Genomic DNA, 17916 nt, shown 5'->3' with positions numbered 1-17916 from the left:
TTCACTTACAGGTTATGGAGAGCAGTGGACCCAAGGTGCTGGAAACAGCAGAAGAGATCCAGAAAAGGCGGGAAGAGGTGTTGGCACGTTACCAGAGGTTCAAGGAGCTGGTAGCTGAGAGGGGGCAGAAACTTGAAGAGTCCTATCACTACCAGGTTTTTAGGAGGGACGCAGATGATCTGGAAAAGTGGATCTTGGAAAAACTCAAAATCGCAGAAGATAAAAGCTATGAAGACCCAACTAACATACAGGTTATTCAGTTCCATTGACTCCATTTTTATAAAGAAATTATCTGGTTGAGTGGAAAATTTAACAAATTTAACTAAGAAAAAAACTAAAAGTACGTTTTCCTTTATTAAATATTAGTGTAAGACTTTGAAAGAGTGAGTCAGGCGGAGGAAAGAAGAAGGCAGTTTGTGAGCTGTTGAAAACACATAATTATTTCTTAAAATGAATTCAGAGTTTAAATTCTTATAATATCATATCTGATTAACCACAGGAAGGACAAGGTAATAACCAGATTAGACTATCTATTAGGGACAGTAATTCTGCCTCTGAATAAGTCCTAACTTCAACTTCTCAAGTCCCGCGTTCTAATTTCAAAAAGACGTCATTCTAGGGAGTATTCAATGAATGCGATATTCAACTGAAATTAAACTATGGGCAAAACACTAAATGTCAAAAGTGCAGGAGTTCATGCAACACCACGTGAGTTCAATATCTGATGCCATTAAGGATGCAATTGAGCGGAAGGCACATCAAAATCTCTGAAGCATTGGTTCTGCGCTCCCTGCAGAACAGCGTACGTAACCATGGTAGTCATTTTTTCCAATATGGCCACTCATGCTCCTTGTTAGTCCAAATGAGAAGTCCTAGGGTGAGAAGTTGGGTGGAAGCACCGCACCCCTACCTGTTCTGCTAGTATGACAGCATGTGGATGTGGCGTAGTCAGATCAGAGAACAGGGTTATAGACCTAAAAAAGAACAATTGGTGTTGGAAAGAAAATACCCATAAAAGAACAAAGTCAATACATTTTGTGAATGAGTTAATTGATATAAGTCAATAACAAGTGAGGCTTGCATCCAACACTCAACTAAAACATGCTCTAAAGCCGTTATTATAATTATCCTATTTGTACTCTACCTTCAAAACCAGTTATTATTTTTCCTGCAGAGAAGTACTATAAGCTACCATCTTTTATTCTTAAAGAAGTCCATTGAGATTTAAAATAATAGGGCATTTATCAAGAAGTTTCCCAAAGCAATTGGGGCTAGGCAAAAGTCCTCCTCATTGGTCTCTGACTTAGAACCTAGAACTTTTGGAAAACTTCTATTTAAAATTAATTTTTTTTCCTTTCAGTTTGTGTCCTCTCTAGATATGGTTTTAGATTATCACTTACGGTAGGTTGGGGAAGCAGCAGTTTTGTTTGGAAGCAGAAGAGGAACAGAAGGACCTTCTCATTTTCCAGGTCTCCTTATAGGTTCATTGACTATAAACACTGTTTTCTAAATTACAGGGGAAATACCAAAAACATGAATCCTTTGAAGCAGAGGTGCAAGCAAAATCAAGGGTCATTCCTGAACTGGAAGAAACCAGGAAAGTTCGATTTGCTGAGGGGCATTTTGCCCACGAGGATACAAAGGTAACTCTATGGTATGGTTCTTGAGGAGAAGTTTCTATTTGCTGATTATATCTTCAGACATTTTTACAGGTACAAAGCTTGATGCACCTCGCCAAGGGGCAAGGGCTTCTGCCTATCATCTACTAGTTGAATTGGGACAAGACAGATAAAATAATTGAATTTCTTGGTGCTCCTAGAAGGCAGAGCTATAATACAAAATCTGTCATTGAATAGTATATTAGTTGCCTAAGGTTGCAGTAGTAAATTACACAAACCAAGTGGCTGAAAAATAGCAGATGTTTTCTATCACAGTTCGGAAGTAGGTAGATCTAAAATGCAGGCATTATGAGTCAACCGACCTCTAAATCCTCTAAGGAAGGACCTTTCCTTGAGTCTTTCAGATTCCAGGAGCCTTAGTCGATCCTCGATTTGTGGTCTCAATTCTCCAGTCTTTGCTCCTGTCTTCACATGGCTATGTTATCTCTGTGTCTCGGCTCTTCTTCTCATGAGGGCCCCAGACTTAATGGACTGGATCAGTCAGTCAGTCAGTCAGTCAGTTAGTCAGCCAGTCAGTCATTCACTGCCATAGAGTCAACCCAACTCATAGCAACCCTACAGGATAGAGTATAACTGTCTCTTTGGATTTCTGAGGCTGTAAATCTTCATGGGAGCAGAAAGTCTTTCCTTTCCTCCATGGGGCTGCTGGTGGGTTTGAACTGCTGACCTTGTGATTAGCAATCCAACACATAACCCACTATGCCACCAGAGCTCCTTTGGCACCCTGCGGATCTCATTTTAATTTACAAAAATGATTGTAAAGGCCCTATTTTCAAATTCACATGTACCAATGGTTTGAACATCAACATCTTTTGGGGAAACACAATTTGTCCCGTAACAGATGAGATCACACTCCTCCTTATTACATTGTAGGATAGTTTGGCCTCATCATCCCCTTATTGCTTTGGTGGTATGTATTTCCTAGTTACACCTTCACACTGAATCTCCTACCGCTTCAGAAAGCAGGTCATGCCAAGTTCTTTGTGTGTCGTAGAGGTGTTATTTACTATGTTGGAAGACCCTTTGTCCATTAGCTGTCTACTAAAACTCTATCTTCTCCAACCTCCAGTTCAAATTCTCCCATGAACCATTTCTATTGCTGGTAATCAAACCCTTTAAAACCCAAAAGCAATGAAAATTTTTTCTCTTATGTAAGATCCTATTTGATTTGATTGAATGGCGATTTCCATATATGAATATCTTATTTCTGCCTTTAAATATTCAAATTTCTGTCCTGAGCAATTAATGCATGGGGAGTGTTTGGAAGGGCAATTGTTTTCATGTCCCTCTCTGACCAAGTCTCCCAATCAACCTGCTTGACAACATCTGTACTGAGTGGTTTTGCCTCCCTTCTGAAAAGGTCCATCTGGAGGAACTGCGCCACCTGTGGGACCTATTGCTAGAGTTGACCAAGGAGAAGGGCACCCTGCTTCTGCGGGCCCTGAAGTTCCAGCAGTACTTACAGGAGTGTGCTGACATCTTGGAGTGGATTGGTGATAAGGTACGGGAACAAACACCTGGGTATTAGGCCTAAGTCCATTTATCCAAGGCACCCTATAGGAACTTACTGCAGATTATTTGTTAAGAAATCAAGGTCTATTTCTGAAGCTCTTTTCTTGGTAGGCAGTGATTTTGACGAACACTTGCTTTGTAGAAGATGAGTCTAAACTTATGAACCTGAATGTGGAGAAGCCATATAGAAACTGTAAATGGAGCAGTGAGCTCTCTCCCATAACCCTGTGCTCCTCACAGGGGTTTGAGCTTACCCTGAGGCCGAGCTTTCCCTAGACGCTTGTACCATAAAGCTTGTGTCTATTTTCTGAACACCTGAAGAATAATCTGATAGCTAGAGCTAAATTGATCCAAGTAAGAACTTAGCACACTGCTTTTGTAGATACTCACTATGTTGACTTGCATAAAATCAGGATGAATTTCTTCCAAACAATGATGGTGCCAGGGACTCCAGTCCATAGTGCTTCAGGTTTTTCTAAGGGATTCTCCCAAAGCACAGTATCTCCTGGGTGAGGTCGTACACCCTTGTGTCTACATTTCCTGGAAAATGTTCTCCCAGATAAGCATCTCTATCTATGCTATTCTGGCAATGTGGGCAGGTGTCTTGGGCTTTAAATTGCTAAATACTTTCTGCGGATTCAATAAACATGTCTGTATCTTCAGGAGGCTATAGTAACATCGGTGGAGCTGGGTGAGGACTGGGAGCGCACAGAGGTTCTACATAAGAAGTTTGAAGACTTCCAAGTGGATCTAGCAGCTCGAAAGGGGAGAGTGGATGGAATCAATCAGTATGCCAATGAGTCTGCCGAGGTAAGTTGAAAGTCACAGAATCACTCCAGGATAGGTTTCTAACTTTTAAAGGGAACCTGAGTCCTATGGAATCATCTCCAATAAGGATTGGAGGAAGACAAGAGACAGTAAGAAAACATGGGGTCCACATCCCTAGCTCCTACACTGCAATCCTCCAGTACTCATTCTTATGCAACAGCCTTTTATTCGTGAAGACAAACAAGATTGATATACCAGAAAATATTTTTCAAAGTCAGGTGTAGGGATATGTTATCACTTTTTTAGGGGGGAGAGACTAGGTGAGAGGAAAGAAGAAAGATTTATTTTCATTTGTTTAAGGCAATGTTTAAATAATTTTTCAATCTCTAATTAAGCAAAAGCTAATTGTGGAAAGAAATAATACAATTGAGAAAAAATCAAACCCACTACTGTGAAGTAAATCCTGACTCAAAGTATACTTATGTGACATGGTAGAATTGTTAACGTTACCAAATCTAGGGTTCAAACACATAACATTTTATTTAGCAGCCTGATGCTTAACCACTATAATATCAGGCCTTCTATAAACATAAGGCATTCCATTCTTTAGTAATCATTTATCTTCAGTCAGACTTTAAACCATAAACGGGAAAGCACAATGGAGCCAATTATGGGAGAAATGGGTATCATAAGCTCTTTCTGCATAAGTGTTTCAGGAGGGTAAAGGCATAAGTTTAAATGCCTCTTGTACCATTCTTTTGGTTCAAGTACATCGCTAGGTCATCCAAGGTCCAAGGAGTTAACAAAAACACTGCATCCCTTGAAAGGAGGGGAGGCAAACGAGCAGGTTCACGGGAAGTCATGCCAATAGGTCCAGTAAATGTTTTTCTCTTTTGGAGGGAGGCCCCTTCAATGACCACAGAAAGCACCACCCATTCACAATAGGAATGTGATACACCCACCCCAGAATTGCTACCTAGACAAGGCAAATCAGTGTGAGTTGTCAGAGTAGAAAACCAGAATATGGGAACATCTAAATATTGCCAACTATTTGAATTCTCATGCTGAAAGTTGAACCTTGGGGTCTTGAAGCCCCATGGCTTCAGGTAGTTTGCACAAGTGAATGAAATATTGTACCAAATTGTACATGTATACATATGTTTGTATTATTCTTTTGGAAAATCAAATAGGATTCTTTAAAGAGAATCAGTTCGTCATTTCCTTGATTTCTGCAGATGGTCAAAGGGATTTTTCAGGCATCAACAGAGTTCTGAAGATAACCTCAGTTGGGAAACCTTTGTAATTAGGCTAGTCTAATGCTGAAAACGCAGCCTTTGTGATTAGCCCGGCCGAATACTGAACTCACAGGATATGATATCTGGCAGGTTGGCTTTCTTGAGCTTGGTCATGTGAATGAGACTAGAACTAGGAACAAAGGTAAAATAAAGCTCAGTGACTGGCTATGATCATTATTTTCCAACTCTAGCTACTATGGACCTGCATGAGTTGATTAGTGGTTAAATCCTTTCTGGTATAATCCCTTTTCAGTATAATTCCAGTTTTGTTATGCCCACAGGAGAACCACCCTCAACTGCCTTTGATTAAGTCAAAGCAGGATGAGGTCAACGCTGCCTGGGAGCGACTTCATGGTATGGCTCTCCAGCGGAGGAAAACTCTTTCCGATGCTGCAGACCTTCAGCGATTTAAAAGGTATGACTTTAGCTACTGAGTTGTGAAAAACTGTGACACTTCACCATACTTATTATTTTTGTTAACTTCTGTATATTTCCCCAAATAATTAATATTCAAAGCAAAGATGCTTGAGTGTTTGCCTTTGAGTCAGCAAGAGAAGGAACAGCTTTTAGAAAACTGTGATTTTCATTTTGGCTGCACTTCTAGAGATTGGAACCTAAGGCCATAAACATAGTATTGGGGAAATTAGTGATAGAAACATCTGCAGGAAAAAAAATGCACATTAGCCATTATGCTAGACTGGATTCTCAAGAGAAGTAAAACCAGTGGTGCTCATATGTGTATGCAAATTGAAAGAAATACGTATCAAACAATGGCTCGCTCGCATAGTTGTCAAAATGGGTAAATTCAGTCCATTCGAGCCCCTGGGTCAGCTGTTATCTGTAGGCTTCGTCTGACACAGATAGTTGGTCAACATGGGGTGGTGGTGGATGATGGGAAGGCTTAAGATCCAGAAAGCAGGAAGAAAAGCTTGAAGAACATAGGCTGATGCATGCAAAGTCAAATGCATCCAAGGTCAATAGTCCACTGATGATTACTGGGATCAGCAGATACGGATGCAGGAACCAGACCTAGTAGAAGCGACAAGCTTCCCCATGGATGCATGGGTGCTTAAAATGGAACAAGCCACAACTATATCAAGGCTGGGACCCTATCAAAGGAGACCCTAGTTCCATTGCAACTCCTGACTGCTCCCCGAGTGGATTACCTTATGTTAGATCACATCATGGGGAGTTACTGCCGAGCTACTAAGAATCCTGGCCCAGACGTTGATACATAACCGTTCACAATTGTTGAGTCAATTCTATCCCATATCGATCCCATTTCTCAGTAGAAATACCCTTTAGATTACTTTCTGCTAAAATGTAAGAGGGAAGGGCAAATGACATCCCGTGTGAACAGTGATAGTCCTTGCTGTAGGATTCTGTATTGTCTTGGTCCGCGGATGTTATTTTCTTTGGTTGGAGCTCATATGTCTGTCTGGCAGGGATGTGACTGAAGCCATCCAGTGGATCAAGGAGAAAGAGCCTCTTCTCACCTCTGAGGACTATGGCAAAGACCTTGTCAGCTCTGAGGCACTGTTCCATAGTCACAAGGGACTTGAGAGGAACCTTGCAGTCATGGAAGACAAGGTAAGCAATCACTCAAGAAATGGCTGCCCTGTTGACCTTGAAGAGACAGATGGTGGCCATCTTGTTTATACCATGTGTCCAAAGGGCACAGAAATTAATTATATTTGAAACATAAGAAAAGTTCTGTGTCACTGAAATATATTGTATCATTCTACTCTGTTACTTTAAAAACTTGAGTGCATTTACTATGGTAATTCCAATGTACATATACATTTTATGTAGACATGTTTTATTTTAATATAGCTCACAATTGAAGAAAATACTTTCATCCTTGATTTCCTACTCTCTTTAAAATATTTCTATTTTCATGAATTCTTGTAGTTTCTTTGTTTTCCTAAACATTTCACTGTGAAAGTTTACAGGGCAGATAATAAATTTTACATTTAAATAGTCATGTACATTTTCCCCCATAGCATTGATTACAATCCCTATAATGTCACATCATTTATCCCCTGCCCTCCCTGTGTTTCCTGTCACCATTCTTCCCTCTTTCTTAACCGTTCTGAACTTTATCCCTGGGTAACTGCTGTAAATTTTATCTCAAATTGTTGATTATTCTGAGATGTGCACACCTCACTCGTGGTATTCTTCCTCTTATAGATCCATCTATTTTTTTAGTTGAAAATAGAGCAGTTCCTCAAGGACCTGAAGTCATCCAATATTCTTGAATTATCTTTATTCATTAGTTATTTTTCTTTAGTTATTTCTCTCTAAACATCATCCATAACTCAAACTCATTTCAACTGAACACGACCATGAAGGCAGCCCACAGACACTTCAGCACTTACTGTTTTTCACCAAGTTCTGTCTATATATGTTTCTGGAAGAAGAAAAACGTTTCTATTATTCTACTTTTTTCTTTCTTTGCTAACAAATTCCAAATCTTAGACATAATTTGATTATAACTAACTAAACGAGAAAACTTAATATTAGTCTGCATAAAGTCACCCATGTCTTCATTTTTTGCTCTAGAAACTAACCTTGGTCCTCAAGGATGACCTAGCATTACTAGACTTTTCTTATGCAACTGGGAAAAAATTGTGTTTCTGATTCACATAATAATATATAAGAATATAGTGCAGAGAGGTATTGAAAAGCAACCTTGGACCTAAACCTTGATTCTACCACTTACTGGATGAGCTAATAAATTAATTCTCAGTTTTCACATAAGTAAAAAGAATAATATCTGCTTTATAGTGAAAAGTATTGAATGGGAATATACAATGAAAGCATTTAGCATAATGTTAGATAAATTATGCATAATAAATGATTGTTAATACAAAATAGTAGTATATTAATATAAGACATTGCTGTAAATAATTCATGTCATTGCTTTGTTATACCACACACACACTTTCCTTTTTTTTAAAAAACATTTTATTAGGGACTCATACAACTCTTATCACAATCCATACATATACATACATCAATTGTATAAAGCACATCTGTACATTCTTTGCCCTAATCATTTTCTTTTTTTTCACCTCTTTTCTTTTTTTACATTTTATTAGGGGCTCATACAACTCTTATCACAATCCATACATATACATACATCAATTGTATAAAGCACATCTGCACATTCCCTGCCCCAATCATTCTCAAAGCATTTGCTCTCCACTTAAGCCCTCTGACCACACTTGCATGAGCACACACACAACACATATTGTTGATAGGAGGAGCTAGAGTGCTTGGATTTTATGCTATTTTTTTTTCATCCCAAAGGTAAAGGAATTAGCTGCCAAAGCAGACAAACTGAAGGTTTCTCATCCTTCGGATGAATCTCAGATACAGCAGATGAAAGAGGATCTCATTTCCAACTGGGAGCATATCCGTGCCTTGGCTACCACCAGATATGCTCAGCTGCAGGCTTCTTATTGGTAGGACATCCTTATTCCTTATTGTTTTGCCGGTCAATCTCTGCAGAGCTCAGATATAATATCAAAAGCAGGAATGAAAGGGTGAAAGGAGTATAGAAACCAGGAGCCCAAACCTTTGGATCCTCAATGGAAAAAAATGGTTGTAAAAATCCAGGGAAGTTCATTCCAGGTGGTCCTAATCCGCAGCATCACACATTCCGTTTGCACTACTATTTCTTGTTTCTATAGTTGCAGGTGGCTATAAAGTAGCCCAGGAAGCCGGCAAAAGAGCTGAAGGGTTACCCTAACCCTTTCCCACCAGATACTCCCAATTGTTTATATGCCCTGTGTTTATTTACTTGTGAGAACTTAAAACCACTTCATGTAGCTTTTGGTTTAAAGACCTGGGAATATGATTTTTTCCTTGGGAGAAAAGAGAAAGAGACAAATTCACCTTCATTTAATTAATAAAGTTGCAATCTCTGGCCAGACATAGATGGATTGTGGGATAGTTATAAAGATAGATTGATTACATTAGATATAAATATCACAGGAGTCCTTGGGTGGGGGGAATAGTTCAAATGATTTGCTGTTTACCAAAAACCTTAGAGTTTAGAGAACACCAGAAAGGTGTCTCAGAAGAAGTATCTAATGGGAGAGAGGGGAAAAATGAGGAGCTGATACCAAGGGCTCAAGTAGAAAGAAAATGCTTTGAATTGTGATGCTGGTGAAGAATATTGAAAGTACCATGGAGTGCCAAAAGGACAAATAAGTCTACCTTTGAAAAAGGATGGTAAGACTTTGTCTTATATCCTTTGGACATGTTATCAGGAGAGACCAGTCCCTGAAGAAAGATACCATGTTTGGTAAAATAGAAGGGCAGTGAAAGAGAGGAAGGCCCATAACGAGATTGATTGGCACAGTGGCTGCAAAAATAGGCTCCGGGATAGGAACAATTGTCAGGATGGTAGAAGACCTGGCCATATTTCATAGATGCTATGTGTTGAAATAGAACTGATGGTACCTACTCATAATAACTCCCTCTTTGCTCAAAATCCGTTTACATCTGGTTGCTTACACTTTCTCTAGGTACCACAGGTTCTTATCTGATTATGATGAACTCTCAGGTTGGATGAAGGAGAAGACTGCCTTGATCAATGCTGATGAGCTACCTACAGATGTGGCTGGAGGGGAAGCACTCTTGGACAGGCACCAGCAGCATAAGGTACACAGGAATGTCTTCCCATTAAGAGTGTGCTAATCAGATTACTTGCTGCATTTTGATAATTTTGTTCTGTGTCCATAGCATGAGATTGACTCATATGATGACCGATTTCAATCTGCTGATGAAACTGGTCAAGCCCTGCTGGATGCCAATCACGAAGCTTCTGAGGAAGTTCAGAAAAAGGTAACTGGATGAACAGCTAGTGGAATTTTACTGACATAGTTATTCTTCACTTGTTTCCATAATGCATGGTAATCTTCAAATGATGAAGTATCAGATCTTTCCACCCATGATAACAATAGTACCCAACTTTCACACTGTACTATTTTAGCTAGGTCATCCTTTAATTAAATTGGGTCATTTGTAATTCTCAGTCATGCTTTGTGGTCTCTCATGGTTTTGTCCCATTTTCTCAAACCAACCCTCTGATTTTACCCATTTTGGAGCTGCTATTACGTCTTACTTGGCCACAAATGTTCTGTATTGTCATTTCTCCATTCTCAGCACTAATTGCATATTCTGTGAGGAAGGCACCCTTGAGATACCTGTGGTGCCTAGCACAGCACCAAACACTTCCCAGACTCCTGTACTGCTTTATTCTCTCCTCTATAGCCTCAAATCTAACATATTTTCCTTTCTTTTGTGGCTTTTAAAATCGTCTACATCTCTAGAGGGTTTTAAACTGAACACACTTCTTTAAATGAGAGGATTCTGGTCTTAACGAGAATTGCTTGGGCACACGCTCGAGCAGCAACAAAGTTTTTTAAAATTAATTTTATCCATTTAGTAGCTCTATTTCCTTTTCATTGATGGTTCTTATTCACCTGTAGAATAAAATGCAAAATAATTGACTTACTTGCCTCTGAAGCATATCACAGAAGCTAACAGTAATTTTAAGTGCCAATAACATCGTTTTCATAGGATGCCACATCCTTCTATAAACCAGATCCTCACCACTCCTTAAATCTCTGTTTGGAAGATTCTTCTCATACTTCTACAACCTAGTTATCCCAAGAAAAATCTATCTTCTTTTCTATACACTAAGAGCCCTAAGCCTCTTTTATGGCCTTTATTCAATTTGCTATGAGTTGACATCGATTCGAAGGCAGTGACTTTGTTTAGTTTGGTTGTTGCTGTAATCCAGTTTGCAGGGAGCCCTGGTGGTGTAGTGGTTATGTTTGGGGATGCTAACCACAAGGCCATTGGTTTGAGACCACCAGCCCCTCTGTGGGAGAAAGAAGAGGCTTTCTACTCGTATGAAGAGTTCAGTCTCAGCAACCCACACAGGCAGTTTTACTCTGTCCTGCAGGATTACTGTTAGTCAGAATCAACTCAAGGACCATGAGACTGAGTTTTTAAGATAATTGTTTACTTAGATGTTAGAGTCTTTAAAAGAAAGGCCATTTTGTTGTTCAGTTTGCATCCTTCAGTGAGCCTTGCAGTTATTGGATACACAATACATATGCTATATATTAAATTAACTAAATATTTTCCATTACATTCTCTCTTCCTTTCCAAAGATGGAAACACTTTCCCACAACTGGGCAGCTCTGCTGGAACTATGGGACAAGCGTCAGCATCAATATGAACAATGCTTGGATTTGCACCTGTTTTACCGAGACAGTGAGCAAGTAGACAGTTGGATGAGCAGACAAGAGGTAACAGGACAAGTCTAGAAAATTTCCAGAAATAATTTCACTCATCCTTAAGCACCAATATGCCTTACTATTTATTTATATGGACTCAATTGTTTTTTTTTCTGGGAATTTGAGGGTAAACTATGAGTAGAAAACATAAGACCTTTGTATGAAGACCTAACAATTTCCTCATGGACAAACACATAGAGAAATAGTCAAGCACATAGGTCAGAAGCTGGTAAGACAATGGAAAATAAGACAAAATTAATATCAAGTTGCTAAGGAGTCTGGAAAGGAAAATTATGGTGAGTCAGGCAAGGTTAATCAGAAAAGGATTTCTAAATAAAACAAAAGGATATTTGGAAGTAAATAGTTCTCTTGCAGTGGCTTTGAGAAGCAGTGTGCCCAGATGGATTAATAGAATGCTGACGGGGCAGACTCAGTGAGAAAGTTAGATGGAATGAAGAGAAGGAGTTTTTAAACAACTAGTGTTTGAGGTTTGTCTCCGTTTACTAAGGTCTCCTCCCATCATTGTGCTTACTCCAAGTTCTCTCCAGCCCCTTCATGTCTCGGTGTATTCCTTGTCTGAAGTACAGACTAAGGGGCGTGCTACTCACCAATGGGGCTTACCTGCAATGCAACCGCTTGTCTTCTACAGGCCTTCCTGGATAATGAAGATCTGGGAAACTCTCTGGGAAGTGCAGAAGCCCTGCTTCAGAAGCATGATGACTTTGAGGAAGCTTTTACTGCCCAGGAAGAGAAAATCACAGTAAGAAATGAGCACTGGCTTCGGTGTTAGGATCTATGTTTGCATAAACCATCTCACATGATACCTTTCCCTCAACAAAACCGTAAGTGTACAGCCTTGCTGGGAATGTGGGACAAGCATCAGCATCAATAGGAGTAATGCTTGGATTTGCATCTGGTCTATCTACCAAGACAGTGAGCAAGTAGACAACTGAATGAGCAGACAGGAAGTAGCAGGGACTCCACAAGGCAGAATTTGTGGAGTTCGTGGTCTGAATCTATCCACAGGTTTCCCAGATAAAAACATGCCAATCTTCTGGAGGGGGAGAAATTAGTCAGATTTCCCAGATAAAAACTTGCCAATCTTTTAGAGAAGGGGAGGGGAGGAATTGGTCATTAAAAGCCCTACAAAGCACAGTTGTATTCTAACACTTTTGTGATCAGCATGAGTTGGAATTGACTCAATAACCATTGGTTTTGTTTTATACATATCAAATAGCACAGTATTATTCTTTAAAAAGAAAACAGAGTAAAATAAATTCAGAATCATTTTTGACAATACACTTTTGGTTCTACAAAGCACATTCAGAAACTTCAGGATGTCAGGACTTTTTAAATGATTTTATCTTTTATCCCCAAGTGTAAAAATAGAATCTATTGGATCCATTTTCAATATAGAATCATTATTTCAGAGTTTGAAATGTATTATTTAGATTTCATTTTTCCTTTAATATTACTGTCCATCTATTATTTTGTTGTACTATGGTGTTTTGCATGGACAGTTTTGCTGCAAAGAAACCTTTTAAAAATGTTAAAAAGTGAAAACATCGCTTTGAGAATTAAAGTACATCAGACAAATTCCACAGCATTTTCAACTACCTGTCACATGAAAGTTGGAAAATTAATGAAGAAGACAAAAGAATAATTGATGCCTTTGAATTGTAGTTTCGATGAAGACTCCATTAGGCCTTAGATTTCCAGAAAAACTGTTTTGGAAGAAGTACAAACAGAATGCTCCTTAGAAACGAGGATGATAGGACTTTCTCTCACTTGCTTTGAAAAGGGTTATTAGATAGGACCAGTCTGAAATCTGTTTAATACATTAATAGGCCTCAGAGTAGTATGAGGAAGGCTTAAGAGATCCAATATGCAGTGTAACTTTCACTGTCTTCTAGGACAGTGCTGGTTTTAAATGCGCACACACAAAACCCCCGCCAGTATTCACAATAACAATCGCCAGTATTCACAATAACAATCAAATTTAAAATCTTCACTATCAACTTTCAATAACACAGAAATCAGTTTATGTCTGTCATATTAATTCTCATTCATAACAGCTAACAGTATTCTCTTTTTTTAATTTTCAGACCTTAGACAAGACAGCAACCAAACTGATCAACAATGACCATTATGATTCTGAGAACATTGCTGCTATACGGGATGGGGTATGTCCAAGGGTCTAGATGTTCTCTGGGCAACTTGTGAACTGGGCTCAAAGAAAGGCTTGAGGTCATAGAGACCAGGGTGGGCAGTAAAGCTCCCGAGCCCCTATTTGGTTTTGCTGACTGAGTTTGTTTGTGGCCTTTTGTAGCTGTTGGCCCGGCGGGATGCCCTCCGGGACAGGGCTGCTACCCGACGCCGATTGCTAGAGGATTCCCTGCTTCTGCAACAACTGTATCAGGACTCAGATGACCTGAAGAACTGGATTAACAAGAAGAAAAAATTGACAGATGATGAAGATTACCAGGTAGCCCAGCATCCCCTCCCTGGATGTCCTCCTCAGGAGCTGGTTTCATGGGATTACACTCTTAGAGCTGAAGGGGCCACGTTCCAAAGCTTCGATCATATCTGGTTAAGTAGAAGTAAATGTTGGACTTGATTAGCCTCATGTCTGAAGCAATGTCTTACTCCATACTAGAGCAATCTTCTCCCTTGTCTTAATCTTGATGTAGTCAGACTTACAGTGAGAAAACATTTGAGTCTCCCAAATTTCCCTCTTTCATTTTTTAAGCAATGATTTCCTTTTGTGTTATTGTCCTATCTCAGGATACACAGAATTTGAAGAGCCGCGTCCAAAAGCAACAAGTCTTTGAAGAGGAATTGGCAGCTAATGAGATCCTCCTCAGTAATCTCGAGAAAACGGGGCAGGAGATGATTGAGCATGATCACTATGCCTCTAAAAACGTGGCGGACCGCCTGAGCGAAGTCGCCAACCTCTGGAAGGAACTGTTGGAGGCGACAGCACAGAAAGGTTAGATGCAGAGATTTTGGTGAAAAGTTGATCCGAAATTCTGAAAGCACAGCACTTTTATCTTTACCACCATGAATTTACCTGGTGACTTCTGCAAGAAGGGAAGCCACCTGTTTGCTGTCCCTCTGAGTCTTCATCCTTCTGGGCCAAGCAGTTCTAAATGGCCAATGTAAAGTCATCACGTGATCATGTGATACTATTTTACATTTACATGTGTAGAGTTTTAAACACTGAAGTTACTTTGAGTTCTTTTACTTTATTGTTTCCCATAAACATTCAGGAACCATACATCACTATTGGCTATGTATCTATAAAAATGCATTTAATTAGACCATTAATGTAAACAAGTTAGGATGTCAATAGAAATCAGCATATGGACAATACAGCCTAAAAACTGTCATCTAAAATCTAGAGTTAAGATGATTACATGAGACATTAAGAGATTATTAGTGACATATGGGCTAGAAATAATGAGAACCATTCATTGTCCACCATGGCAGCTGGGTGGTTTTATGAGCCCACTAACAATGGATGAGAGTCCCTGCTCTCCACACTCTGGGGAGCCACTGTTTGTTGTTTTCTGGTTTGGGACATTTCTCTTAATTTGGGGTGAAATGATATCTCATTGTCGTTTTCACTAGCAATGGCTCCTGATTGCGAGTGTTTCTTAGTGTGTTTATTAGCTGTCCGATTGTCTTCTTTGGTCAAGTATCTGTTCGTGTTTTCCTTGTTTCAATTGGCATGCTCCTGTTCTTGTGTCTGAGATGGTCCAGGCTTCTTCCAATTCATTTTAGAGATTACGCCTTTGTCCGATCTGTCATTGCCAAGGCATGTTTCCCCCATCGGGTGGGTCTCTTTAGTCCTTTGGAAAAATGTTTTGATGTGGCTGTTCAATTTTTAGGTGGTCCCAGCCATGATTTTTTCTTTTGCTTCTCTTGAATATTTAGTTAAATTTTAAATTGTTTTACGTCATATATTTGGAACCATAACTTTCCCCCTCAGGAGTCCTGGAGGCAAAGTGGGCTTACTGCAAGGTCAGCTGCTCAAATCCACACATGTGCCATAGGGGCAATCTGAAGCTGTCGGCTTCTGTAAATACTCCTAGCATCTGAAGCCCTGTGCATCAGTGCTGCTTCATTCTATAGGGTCACTATGAGTCAAAATTGGCCTTATAGCAATGGGTTTTAAAGTCCTCCCTACATTTTCTTGGATTGTCCATTTTGAGTTCCTTTCATCATTATTAAATGTGAAATATATGGATCCTGTCTCATGTTTCTACAAATCAATATCGTTTTTCCAATAACATTTGTCAAAAGGTGGTCTCTTCCCTACTCAATGCATTTTGGTCCTTGTCATGTCCTAGCTGCCCCTATGTGAATGGAATGAATGATTTCTAGATGGACAGTCACTTTCCATTGGTCTCTGTGCCTGTCATTTCACTAGGGCCGTACTGTTATGACTAATGGTTGTCTAATGGGTTTTGAAATCAGGAAGACTGGGGCTCCCAAGTCTGTTCCCTTTTAGCTTTTGTGGTGATATTGCATAATCTACCTCTTACTTTCTAACATTGATCAGCTGTCAGTAATTAAAGCAAGTAATAACCATTTCTTCTCTTTGTTCTGAAAATCAGTCATAGACAAAACTGTGCTTTGCTTACCGAAGAGCGATAACATACGTATTGCTTTTGATCGCATCCTGGGTTCGGGATAGGGTGAGGGGAAGACAAACATCCCGGCAACCAGTCCAGGCTTCTGCTGCTACTCCGCACTCCCTCGCCACCAACACGTACGGACATTGCTATGTGGATAATGTAAATGATAGTTGGAAGGTCATAGAATAAGATATTAAAGAGTGTTATGAATCACTGAGAACGATTTTGTGGAAGATACATTTCAAAAATTTAAAACTAGTTAACCTGAATGTTCGACATCTTTTGGAAAGTTCAGTGTTTAGGTTTGGATTCTTTGAAAATGAAATCTGACAAGACAAGAACATGTGATATATAAAAATGATAGTTAAATTCTGAGGCAGCAATGAAATACAGCAAGAAATGCAGCGTACTATTAATCTTTGCTTTGAAAACATAACCTTGTTCAAAAATAAATGCTGTCATAATTATACAAAATGAAGGTGATTTCAGATTATCTCCAGTGAGACATGTATTTATGCCTATATGTACATATACATTACTTTTTAATATAAAATACTTTTGGAATATGAAATGCTATTATCAAAACAAACACCAAACTCGCTGCCATTGAGTGGATTCCAACTTATGGCCACCCTATTGACCAAGGCCCTCCAAAAAATGCTTTATTTCTTGAAATTGAAAGAAGGTACATTATAGCACAGAAAGGAGCAGTATGATAGCTGTTATTTTGTCCCTAATGTCTCCTCACAGGGACCCAGTTGCATGAAGCTAACCAGCAGCTGCAATTTGAAAATAATGCCGAAGATCTAAAGCGCTGGCTGGAGGAGGTGGAGTGGCAGGTTACCTCTCAGGATTATGGGAAAGGCCTGGCAGATACTCAGAATCTACTCAGGAAACACGGCCTCCTGGAGTCAGCTGTGTCTGCCCGTCAGGTTTGTTGCTAGCTCTAAGGCCAGTCGTGGGAGTTTAGTGCAAACACTCTGAACAGAAGGAAATAATGTCAAGAGAGCAAAGGGCCAAGATGAAAAGAAATTTTTTAATTGATTAACTTTCTCCCAATATCTTCTATGAACCGACCTTTCTCCTGGGTGCTCAGAGTCTTTTGTCAGAGCCCAGTGGCTCATGTCAGATTTGATTGACTCATCAAAACATCGCACTGTTTTTTCAATCCGCTGTCTGGACTCTATAGACTTGTTTCATTCTAGTTATATGATCTTTAGTCTCTCATTCCACCTTTTGGGGTCTTAAAACTTTCATCTACAAGATAACTGTTTGGCATAAAATGGTCTTTTCCTATCTACCGCTCCGTGATCAAAAGTTTGAAATGTCTAACTCTTTTTGTGTTAGTTGAGAAAATGGAAGTTCAGAGACGTGAAGTGACTTCCTAGTTCAATGTCACAAAGGAAATCAATAGCAGCTCCAGGACGACACGCAGATACCTGCACTTCCAGCCCCAGGGGCTTCCTTCCTACTCTCTATCAAACCGTCATGAGTTTCTAGAACGTGGAGCCTGCACGCGAGCTCCTGGAGAGGACAGTGGAAATCCAGTCCCAGTTGATTCCATTTCTTAATCCAGGAGCCCTGGCTTGGGTGTGGAAATGATTATGCTTTTCACTAGAAACGCCTAATATTTATCCTGTAACATATCATTGATCATATCTTCGCTTTGGCTACTTGGGGTTAATTGGAAAGCGCAGGGTAATCT

At 39.6% G+C, this 17916-nt stretch overlaps 1 protein-coding gene across 2 annotated transcripts in view; it reads left to right on the top strand.

The window, feature by feature from the left end:
* The window catches only part of SPTA1 (spectrin alpha, erythrocytic 1), an 87174-nt gene that overhangs the window by 1744 nt on the left and 67514 nt on the right, over window positions 1–17916 (top strand). For both annotated transcript variants that reach the window (XM_075540415.1, XM_075540414.1), the window contains exons 2-16: window positions 12–251; window positions 1518–1643; window positions 3040–3180; window positions 3855–4001; window positions 5536–5669; window positions 6700–6844; window positions 8567–8721; window positions 9790–9925; window positions 10007–10108; window positions 11446–11583; window positions 12221–12331; window positions 13677–13754; window positions 13901–14056; window positions 14356–14560; window positions 16962–17143. In XM_075540415.1, the coding sequence (XP_075396530.1) occupies window positions 12–251; window positions 1518–1643; window positions 3040–3180; window positions 3855–4001; window positions 5536–5669; window positions 6700–6844; window positions 8567–8721; window positions 9790–9925; window positions 10007–10108; window positions 11446–11583; window positions 12221–12331; window positions 13677–13754; window positions 13901–14056; window positions 14356–14560; window positions 16962–17143 (2196 nt within the window). The remainder of the gene's footprint in view (window positions 1–11; window positions 252–1517; window positions 1644–3039; window positions 3181–3854; window positions 4002–5535; window positions 5670–6699; window positions 6845–8566; window positions 8722–9789; window positions 9926–10006; window positions 10109–11445; window positions 11584–12220; window positions 12332–13676; window positions 13755–13900; window positions 14057–14355; window positions 14561–16961; window positions 17144–17916) is intronic.

This window comes from Tenrec ecaudatus, chromosome 1, assembly GCF_050624435.1.
Source record: "Tenrec ecaudatus isolate mTenEca1 chromosome 1, mTenEca1.hap1, whole genome shotgun sequence".
Classification (NCBI taxonomy): Eukaryota; Metazoa; Chordata; class Mammalia; order Afrosoricida; family Tenrecidae; genus Tenrec; species Tenrec ecaudatus.
Note: the sequence above shows the minus strand (reverse complement) of the source record. Positions and strands in the feature narration are given on the sequence as shown.